The sequence below is a fragment of the Notothenia coriiceps genome, unplaced genomic scaffold, assembly GCF_000735185.1.
Source record: "Notothenia coriiceps isolate Sejong01 unplaced genomic scaffold, NC01 NC01_scaffold00022463, whole genome shotgun sequence".
Lineage (NCBI taxonomy): Eukaryota > Metazoa > Chordata > Actinopteri > Perciformes > Nototheniidae > Notothenia > Notothenia coriiceps.
In genome coordinates, this window is record NW_011355164.1 from 1 (window position 1) to 11,718 (window position 11,718).

Sequence of the window (11,718 nt, forward strand, 5' to 3'; positions counted from 1 at the left end):
GTCAACACCTATCCATGCTGAACGTTGCTAAGATAGTATTGATTGGGGTGTGGCCAAAAGTGCAATATGCTTCAAAATGTAACTGACAGAGAGCAGTGCTTTTTCCCTTGGATTTTATGTTATTTCAAGATTTTGAATTACGTCGCTAAACTCCTTGAAAAGGTCCTCTTCCTTTTCTCCAAGGTACACAACAAGGCAGCGGATGGCTATAGTTCTCGGCGTACTTCAATTGTATTGTGCTATTTTTGAAAAAGGAAAAAAAGAGAAATGACCTAAATCAATATATTCTGAATGGGTGACTGCCAACAACTTGCATTTCAATGAGAACTCTAAATTACGATCCTACCTCAAGAAGCATGTCCTTGATCTGCTTCACCGAGATTCATTTTTAATAAAAAGCGATATCACAATAGTAACCAAAGTATTTTTACTCTCACAGTAGCCTCTACTACTTTGTATCCTCTCACATAACTATTCACAGTTGAAAGGATGCTAATTTTGGTCACACAGCCATTTGCCTATACAGTGCAACTACAAGGCTATCTACTGTATTTGAATGACAAAAGATGACACTCACCTTAAAATGTCCTTTGTATATTTCTATTGGCCTTAACTGTCGGAACTTGTACAGGCATGTTAAGTGGGAGTGGACTTGAAATCCTTAACTCAAGGTGTAAAATAATTAAGTTATCAAGCCAATTGCATTACTTACTACAACTTGAATGTTGTTTTAAGTCAATTAACGCAGAAATCAGAGTTCAAATTACACACAATATTAAGTTGATGTAATTACCAACATTATTACGTCAACACAACTTATAAATTAATGTTTGCAACTTAAAATGTTTATCTAAATCAATTAACTCACATTTTTATTTGCAACCATGCATTTAATTAAGCGGAGGTGAAAGGTCACCTGAATTCGTTTTTAGAGTGCATTGACACTCAGTCACAATTGACCTTTTAAAAATTTGTATTAATGTACGTTTTTTAAATGTTTTGAATATATATTTATATGAAACTAAATACTAAAGCTTGTATAAAATGCCACATTTACCTTAAACAGGCCCTATTATGCTTTCTGGCTTTTTCCCTTTCGTGTAGTGAGTTATATTGGTTTGTAAATGGTCTGCTAAGGCTAAAATCTCTACAACACACAATTGCGATATCTACAGCTCTCCCTATATTTCTCATGTGTAGCTTTCTGGGTGGAGCCTTCCGATGGATACTCAATATCACTGATGCTGAGCACAAAGAATATTTGTTGGGGTTATGAAACTCATACTAGACCGACCAATGGTGTAACTTGATCACTCACTCAGTTCCTCGCTCAGTGACTTCATGTTAATAAGGCTGGCCCCTTTGCAGTCCAGCCAAAAACATTCCATGTGATTTTCTTTGTGCTGAGCACCAGTGATATTTTCCATGTTGATTAATCATGAGAGGTTTTATTGAAGGCTTCATTTGCTGTGTGAAGATCAGATTGTGGGCCTGTTTGCCGGGCTTCAAAGCTTGCTCTTGTGAATGCATTAAAACAGATGACTTGTTAAGGAGAGAGTGAAGAAAGCTGATTGACAGTACAGGCATGTAATTAAAATCTGCAGACAAGCAGGGGGCCATGGGTCCTTATTAAGACCAGGCTGTATATTCTCTGCACGAATCCCATGTGCATCTTCTTATTAGACTCAAACTCCCCTTTAGTCTCCTCTTTTAAGGGAGAATCTTCTGACTCTTACATCCAATTTCTGAGCTAGTTTAATTTAATTCTCTTTACATCTCAGAGACAACTACATTCACAATGACTACTCAGAAAGAATACCAAATTATAGCTTGTACAGTACAAGTGAACACAAAGGATAAACACAGGCCTCTTTTTGTCTCAACAAAGCACAAAGAGCTCTACCACACCTCACACAGTTAAGATGTTTCGCATAGTAGCGCTTTTTACCAATGTGTAGCACTGCTTTGTGTTTGTGCGGCATGCCACAGTAGATGGGCACGAGTCCAAGAGTAGATTACATTTGAAAACTGACTGACAGTTTTCTCCCAGCACTTTTCTTTAACCGGCTGCAGACAAACCAACACAGGCATCCAGTCTCACTGCCTGTTTGTCTCTATGTCTGTCTTTCTGCAGTTTGAGGGCTGTCCGAAAGCTTACTCTCGTCTGGAGAACCTCAAGACCCACCTCAGGTCCCACACCGGGGAGAAGCCATATGTGTGTGAACATGAAGGCTGCAACAAGGCCTTCTCCAACGCCTCAGACCGGGCCAAGCACCAGAACCGCACACACTCTAATGAGGTATGTCCATTCACACACAACTGACTCACTCAGTGCAGATTCATGTATTTGAGCCACCTTCAGCTTTGTCTTTAGTGTAGGGAAAATTGTGCAAAACTAGGGGACGTTATCATGAAACTAAAACAAATCAAATAAAGACAGTCCTACTGATGTTTCCTCAAAGGAGAACACAGGATAGCTGACATAGAAAGCAGCTATTAAGCTCTTACTGGTTGCCTAAAATGAATAACGTTACCATACGACTCAACTGCATTGTCTATTACTTTTTGAGAGATACTAGTTTTTTCCAGGATTACATTTGTTTGACGCACTCATGAGATAACTGTTCCTGTCCTGTGAGAAAAAAGTTCCAATGCAATCTGGATCATTATTTTCCCTTATAACATCATTGACAAAGCAATTTTATTCTATGAAATGGGATTTTGTAGGAGACAGGGTTGCCCCAAAAATGTACCTCAATTTAATTTGCCCTTTAAATCTTTCTTGGCAGAAACCATATGTGTGTAAGATCCCGGGCTGTACCAAGCGTTACACAGACCCCAGCTCTCTCAGGAAGCATGTTAAGACAGTCCATGGACCGGAGGCCCACGTCACCAAGAAACAGCGAAGCGACATCCCCCCCAGACAACAGCCCCCCAAAGGCAATGGGGAGAATGAGGCTAATTCCAAGCTCGGTGGAAGAGGCCTGGACGGCAAGATGGAGGCCAACAGCACCTCTAGAGGGGGGGAGGACTGCCTACAAGTCAAATCCATCAAGACTGAGAATTCTATGGTGGGTCCTCCCTACATGAAATTGGAAAGTTATCCCTCACTATCTTCCTTTTAAAATATTTGCAGAAAATTGTCCTTTGATTTAAACTTGACTGCATCCTGAAGCTATTTTAGCAGATTTAAACTAATTCTTAATGTCACTTGATTGTGATATTATAGCATGCCTCTGTCTGTTTAGGAAACAACAAAAACACTTGTTTATCCACTGTTTTCACTTTACTAACATGGCTCTGAAGTTAGATGTGTTCTTCCAGTACTTCCTGCATCCTACCTAACTCACCTCTCTGGTTGTTGCTTGAACTTGCTTTTCTCAAGTTAACCTTTCTAATGGACAGACTTCACTGAGGTGAGCACTAAAACTGTCCCGTCACCACTCAGCATGGGGAGATGTGTGAATGTGTCCTCATGTACATGCCACATGGTTGCATTCTTGCATGATGGTCACGGTTCTTTTTGCATGAATACCCATTTTTACAATCTCAAACATAAATGAATTTATGGAGACGATTAAACTAGATTATTTTTCCACAAAGATCCCTGGCGGTAGACTCTGCTGTGGGCCAAAGATAAAGCCACTGTAACATTCATATTCAGTGGCTTGGAATATAAATAGTGCCATGATCAAGCTGTGATCAAGACTTTATTCATTTCCGATCAGTTTGAATTACAGTGGCCGTTGGATTGTTGCTCAAAGAACTCGTATATTATCAACTTGTTTTCTGGTTGTAAATAAATCAAATTGATCTATTATTAATGATATTATGAAACTCTAGAACTACATTAATTATTAGAAAACACAATCACAATCAGAATTTACTAAATACGCTGATTATTTAAAATGGAAGAATAAATAATGGATTTCTCTGAACTTGGCATGAGACAAAAGCTTTGACTATTTTTCCCATAATTTTTTGTTATTCATCGGTGTAAAAATTTGAATTGTACAACTATCGTTTCTAAACCCTCCTGTCGTGTGTGTTACTCTCCCCTTACTTTGATATTCCCAGACAAATTTTACCTTAACTGCTCTTACATTAACCCCAAAACCCTTAATCACCACATTTTTTTAACTTCCTTTTAAGCTGTGACTACTGAATTACATAGTTTACATGAATAACTGCAATAAATATACAAAGAACCAACTAAGGAAATGTATTCCAAAACTAACATTTTGTCGATTGTGGGTGTGTTCTATCCACTCAGAATTAAATGGAAGGATTGATCAGCAATGTTATATGTTCAAATGTAGGGATGTAACGATATATCGAATATCGCGGTAAATAAATGTCTCGATACCGTCGTGAGACTGACAATAATATATATATATTTTTTTTTAAATATATATTTTTTTAAACCTTTATTCAACCAGATGGTCCCATTGAGATCATCGATCTCTTTTTCAAGGGAGACCTGTCCAACATGGCAGCAAGTTACAACATGAACATAAAACAACAGAGGACTCGAAAGGACATCGTATTTACAGGGCGACATGTACATACCTAGAGACATTGAGAAGTACCAACAGTATATTTATATCTCGCCCTGTCAATAAGCCTCACCTTCATGGCAAAAACGGTATGGTTTTTGAAGTGGTGGAGAGACAATGCACAGTTTTACCCACTGCTGTCACCCATGGCCAAAGCATATCTCTCTGTCCCAGCAACATCAGTACCAATAAACTAATAAACTCATAAGCAAGAGTTTTTTCCACAGCAGGGTAGATTGTAAACGCCCAAACATCCCAGCTTCTACCTGGAAATGTGGACATGCTCATATTCCTAAAAGATAACCTTGATGATGCTGAGTGAGTGAGTGAGTTAGTGAGTTAGAGTTGAGTTACTTGAAAAACTAAAGTGAAACTAGATTTATTCTATTGCAGGGTCTGATTATTATATTGTTGACACTTTAAAATACTACTATCCTACTAAAATGCTGTACAAATCAGATTTATTATTTAATAAAGAAAAACAAATTCAAGTTAAAAAAATATAAAAAATTCACATTTTTTCCTTTATTTTTCAATATCGCGATAAATATCGTACCGTGGACTTTTTATCGCGATATTATCGTATCGTGAGTTTTTGGTATCGTTACATCCCTATTCAAATGCCTACCTTGGAAGATATCATAAGGCCTTGAGGCAATCAAAAGTAAAACACAATATTTATAAATTATGAAAGTAGTGAATCTGTCAAATTAGACCCAAACACGACAGCAGGGTTAATAAAGCTTATTTGATTCCTCCCACTCACACACTTCCCTCCCTGCTGTCCTCCACCAGACGTATCAGTCCAGTCCTGGGGGCCACTCGTCATGCAGCAGTGAGCCGTCGCCTCTCAGCAGCGCAAACAACAACGACAGTGGAGTAGAGATGGCCCTGCACAGCGGCGGCAGCTTTGGGGACCTTACACAGGACGATGGCCCCATGGTGGACTCTACTGTTCCAATCGGGGGACATCTGGCTGGGGTGGGGCTTCAGATGAGGAAAAGTGTGGGTCATGGTGGTGGGGTCACGATCAAACTGGAAAACATCAAGCAGGAAAGGCTGACCACAGTGAGGGACTCCTGCCCCTGGGGCAACTCTGCACCACAGCCACTGCAGGGCCAACGCAACAGCACGAAGCTACCCCCAATACCTGCAGTCGGTAAGTGTGGAATGTTCAGGAAATCTCTTCTTATTACAAAGGGGACACAAAGCTTGATTTGCATTATGTCCTAGAATTCAATAGACAAGCTTGTTTAATCTTTCTTATTCTTATTATTTATGTATATTGTTTTATTTATTTATTTATTCTATAGGTTGTATAGGTTTTTTATTTATATTTATTTATTTTACAGTTTGTAACAGTTTGCTTTTATTATTTTTGTATTATTATTTTATTATCCTTTTATTTGTTATATAGGTTTTAATGTTTTATTGTATTTATTCAACTTGCCTTATGTCGTCCTTTATTTTACAGAGAGGGATCATTATTTGTATTTTATGATGTTTTTATTATCACATCTTTTGCCTCTCTGTGTCCCTTGAACTGTTGTATTATGTTGTTATGCTGCATCTGTGCAAAAAGGTTTTACAGTTTTTTACCTAAAGTATATGTATTTAAATTGTATTTGTGATGTCACTTTGAGCTGCACCTGGTGTATGTAAGGTGCTATACAAATACATCTTTTTTATTATTATTATTATTATTATTATTATCATACATTTGAACAACTCTACATTAGTTAGTGTCATTATGTAATAATGTCCTTTGTTTCTGCCAGGTTCTCTGCTGGAGAACTCCAACTTGATCACTAACCTAGGCGGTCAGTACCCCGGACAACGCATGGGGGACCTGTCTTCTTGTGAAGTAACGCTGCTGAACCAGCTCAATGAGCGGCGTGACAGCACCACCAGCACCATGAGCTCAGCTTACACCATGAGTCGGCGCTCCTCCGGCATTTCACCCTGCTATTCCAGCCGCCGTTCCAGTGAGGCGTCCCAGTTTGGTGGTAACCGCCATAACAACATCAGTTCGGCTGATTCCTATGACCCAATCTCCACTGATTTGTCTCGCCGCTCCAGCGAGGCTAGCCAGTGTGGAGGTGTCGGTGGAGGAGGTCTCCCAAGCCTCCTCAGTCTGACACCAGCTCAGCATTATCGACTTAAGGCAAAGTATGCTGCTGCCACTGGTGGAGCTCCACCCACTCCTTTGCCTAACATGGATCGGATGAGCCTGAGGACCCGCATGGCTCTCTATAGTGACTCCCAGGAAGGCTTGTCGCACCAACTCCATCAGCCCCCTTCTGGAACTGTGCCTCGGCGATGCAGTGATATTGGTTATGGCACGCGGAGTATGATGCCCCATGAAGTACCCCCCCACCTTCCACGTCGTGCCAGCGATCCGGTGCGTCGTTCCACATTGGACCCTCTCTCCTTTCCCAGGGTTCAGCGCTATAACAGCATGAACAGCATGAACCCCATGAATTGTCCATCCCCTGAGCGCCACCAGGCACTGGCGATGCAGGGCTATACTCGCTCGGATGGCAGCCTGCAACGCTACCCATTTGCCCCCAGACCACCTAGCATTTGTGAGAATGTAGCCATGGAGAACATGGCAGTAGATGGGATGATGATTGGGCGGGAGCAGAGTGGGGAGGAGGACATGGTTCTTCCGGATGATGTGGTGCAGTACCTGAGGACCCAAAATCCTGGCCCCACAAGTAACAACTCTGGGCAAGGGGACTACCATTCCAACAATCAGACTCATGGCCACCAGACTAGCATGGGCCCACCTGCGTCATTTTACGCGCAGAGGAGAATGGCTATGGTTGATGGCACGATGAATCATCAATCAGGTCATCAAATGGGTTCTGTTGGCCCACACCAGCCCTTCCCAGCACCATTGGACAATATGAATAAGAATAGCATGCCAGTGCAGTGGAACGAGGTGAGCTCAGGGACTGTCGACACCACAACCAAGCTCTCCAAACCACAGCAGCATCCTCTCCGGGGGAACCTAGCTGTTGTTCAGCAGACACACAACTTTGGTTCCTTGCAGGGACAAGGTCAGGGCCTTGGCAGCAACCAGCAGGTAGTGCCTATGAGTCAGAACATGTCTATGCAGGGGTATGCTAACCACAACAGCCAGAGGCTGATGAACGCCTCCCACCAGCAGCAGAGGCAGCAGAGGCAGTGCAGTGTGAACTTTAGTGATCAAATGAGTCCTCAGCAAGGATTTGGCCAAGAAGCAATCCCAAATGCTATATCTGGGAGTACCAGCGTGAGACCTACCGGGAGCACTATGGGAGATCCAGAACTGCAAAGTTACAGAGCAAGGACTCAGGCTGATGGCTATCCTCATGTGAACCAAATGGATCAGCAGCAAAATTACAGCGTTCACTTCCAGCAGCAGCAGCATGTCCATAATGCAGGCAGAGGAATGTTACAACCCAGGCCTCCCATGGAGCCGAAGACTAGTGCCAGACAACAAACAGTGACTAACATGATGCAATCGAGTCGAATACCCAAATCATCGGATTTTAGCCCCAGTCATGGTACTGGCACCTCAGAGGCAAGCCCAAAGAGGCCCAGTGGCTCAGCAAGCCACAACAGAAGCTCTGAAAATCAGAACTCTGCTATGTTTTACACAGATCAGATTCATATGTTTGAGCCAAATTCTGTCAGCTTTGATGCCCCCATGTCCCCCGGTGCCAGCCAGGCTCCTTCCAGCAACACCATTGCTGCAGCCAACATTGCCTCACCAGGAGTCAATCACGTCTCCAGCAGTACAGTGGATTCTTCTACGGGTGGATCAGGTGGCACGGAGCATGCCCAAATCGACTTTGACACCATGCTGGATGATGGGGACCACTCCAGCCTAATGTCAGGCACGCTGAGTCCTGGCCTCCTGCAGAGCCTCTCCCAGAGCTCCTCCCGCCTCACCACCCCGCGCAACTCCGTCACCTTGCCATCTGTACCGGCAGGGATCGGCAACATGGCCATCGGTGACATGAACTCTATGCTCACAGCCCTGGCTGAAGAAAGCAAATTCCTTAACATGATGAGCTGAGAGCAATCAAGCACCTCATCATCCCTCCAGTCTTAACCATGTCTACATCAGGAATATTTGCCTACACAAAGCACTGATTGAACAATGCAAACTGGCTATTTCATACTTTTTTTCCCTTATCTGTCAATAGTTCTATTCTTATCTCTTGTAATATTTGCTTCAGATTATAATGTTACATTATAAAAACGTATTAGTAAGTATAGCTAGGGTTAAGGAAAATGTTTTCATTGTTTGATAAAAAGCCATACGTTTTACCTACAGATATATGATAGTCCAGGGTAACAATTGCCATTCAGTATTTGCTGGTGTAATAGCCCTTTACTAAGTGGTGCACTGAAAGCAGTACACACACATGTAGTACCCCGCTGAGGACATCAACTATGAGCATGAACACAGGAAATGAACATGATATGTAGATAACAGATAGTATTTTCTCATGAAGACTTTTATGTGTATTGATTATACTGTATGGTACTTGCTTTAAGTTATGCTATAGACTCTTGATGTTTAAACTAGGGCTGTCAAAGTTACAGTAACATGTGGACACCTACTATTCATTCACAAGGTATAATGAATCAAATGTTTATGAAATAATCATGTGGAATGTTAACAATATTGTTACAAAGCTGAGCTAAAATTGTATGTGTACAGAACAATGTGTAAAATAAGTGTCGAGACTTGCAGTGGCATCTTGGAACACACATTAAATATATTAATGTAGAACAATTCATTGAAAATAACCTTTTTGGTACCAGATCTAAAAAATATATATGACATGGCTCAGGCTGACATGGATATCATTTTTAAACAGGAAAACGTACAGGTGCTTGAAAAAATAAGACAGACAATAAACAAACCATGCATGTAGAAATTGATGCATACATGCCCATTATGAAAAATACATTAAATGTTATTGCAATTTATTTATGCACTTATTTCAACACTGCAGCTTAAGAAATAGAAGTGCTGTTAGAAGAACCTGTATTGCTTGTGTTGCAAATACACCAAGATTTTTGAAATAAAGGATATTTGTGGCTCCAAGCAATTCTGCTCAAATTAAACATATTTTACGACATTTCATTAAATTCAGTTTGAATTTGAAATGTGTGACTAACTGCGGTTCACAAAATGAAGCATTTCACAACCCTATTTTAAACGTGGTTGTACGACGTCATGATCCATAGATATTAGGTGCTTTTTGATCATGGTCTGAGCTCTTGGGGATGGCACTGTAAAATCTGATTTCCTTCTTTGCCCGATGGATCAGACAGAAACTCTCCATCTCACAAGGGTAGATGATTGAAAAGGACAAGGATATGCCTCTGTGTTAGTCTATCAGGGCACATGAACCCATGTGTCGACGAGGAGCATTCTCTAAAAGAATATAAAAGTACCTCTGTGTGTTCTCAGTAGAGATCCAATCCAAATTAACACATTCATACAGCCCCCCCCCCGCACCCCCCCGGGCTCTGGACGAACTGCTGAGAGCACAGGGAGGGACACTGACTTTAAAAAATAAAATCCTATTTTATTATGTTGCAGCATTTCTAAGTAGCCTTTCAAATGTTTGTGTGTATGCTACCATTCGCTTTTACTATGCTCAGTGTGTGTGGTTTTGTTTGTGTGAGTGTGTGTGTATATAGCTTTTGTACATTTCAAATAAACTATCCCCCTTGTTTCTGTTTTAATCCCTGCATTGTGTCGTCTTTGATATAGCACGGCCTCTGTTCCCTGGAGGTCACATGAAAGTGGGGCTTGCATGCTAAAAATCACATTTGGCCTGGTCTCAGACTGCAGCTGCAAGAGCAAAGACCATTCAACTCACTGAAGCCATATGTACAGCATGAAGGGTGCACACACATAAAGAGAAAATCAAGCAGCAGATATAAGTGAAAAACAACGAGATTTAAAGATATGATATATATACTGCACACCCACACTGAAAAAGCTGAAACGTTGACTTTAATTCAAAGTATTATGTCAACAGATTTCACATAACTGTATTAAGTTAGTTTAAAGAAATAATATTAGGTTGAAATATTATTGCTTTCAACTAACCTAATAAAATGTTAAAAAAACTCTTCATTTTTTCTCATTCTGCTGCAGCACCTCTTTTCGCCCTCTGTCTGAAACCAGAGCCCAGTCTGCTCTGATTGGTTAGCTGGCCGGCTCTGTTGTGATTGGTGAAAAGCTTAGATCTGTCCCTCCCGTTAGCCTATATCACTTATGTGTTGGAGCGCTAGCCAATAGCAGCGTTAAAGTTACATATCGATGTCACCAGCGGATCTTTTGGAGGGGCAGAGATAACACGTTGTCCACACAATATTCACATTTGATTACCAAAAGGAGAATGTGTTCGCATATACTTCCTTTTTCACATATCGAGCAGTTAGAGACTCCAGTAATCTTCACCTGGAGTGGATTTTGCATCCACCTGATGAATGTTAGTCCAATATTCACTGTACTTTTGGTTATGTTTTACTCTCTTTAAACTCCTGATGGAAATGTTGGTTTATTTAAGCAGGAATAGCTCAACTTCATTCACCAGGCAGTGTTTCTGCTTAGTAGGTAAGGAAGGTTTTAAAAAATATGAATAGGTCATCTGCTGTAGCAAAAAAGGCTGCTATGTTATTACAATATAAAAGTATAGCTGCTTTTAGTGAAACATTTGAGAAGATCTTGTCCTTCAATCCTCTAATGTTAAAGGTGGGGTAAGTAATTTTGGAGAAACCAGCTCGAGCGCGCTAGAATTTGAAAATACACAGCCGGAACAAATCTGCCACTTCCTTACAGAGCCCCTCCCCCAACACACACACGAACACACACATGACCAATGAGGGCACGAAATAAGTTTGTGCTCAGATGGAAGGCTGACAGGCAGGTAGGCCATCGTGTTATTTTAACCGGGCCAGCTCAGATGATTGTCGTGCTTTTTACAGTACTACAGCTTCCACAGATGATATTTTTAAATGGATTTTTTGTCAAAGCACTTAAGATATTCATTGCCATCAGGATGTTAAGAGCATTCCATGGAATATAACAAAAAGTGTATCTCAAGCCAGTTTCTCAAACTTACCTACCCCACCTTTAATATAC

General features: G+C 41.1%; 1 protein-coding gene across 1 annotated transcript; it reads left to right on the top strand.

Annotated features, from left to right (window-relative positions):
- Window positions 1–2,134: 2,134 nt before the first annotated feature.
- gli2a (GLI family zinc finger 2a) lies at window positions 2,135–10,310 on the top strand (the record flags this gene model as incomplete). The annotated part of the gene is made up of 4 exons (XM_010781043.1): window positions 2,135–2,299; window positions 2,790–3,071; window positions 5,352–5,715; window positions 6,335–10,310. Coding segments are annotated over 4 exons (3,099 nt in total), but the record flags the coding sequence as incomplete, so codon positions are not given.
- Between the last annotated feature and the right edge of the window lie 1,408 nt (window positions 10,311–11,718).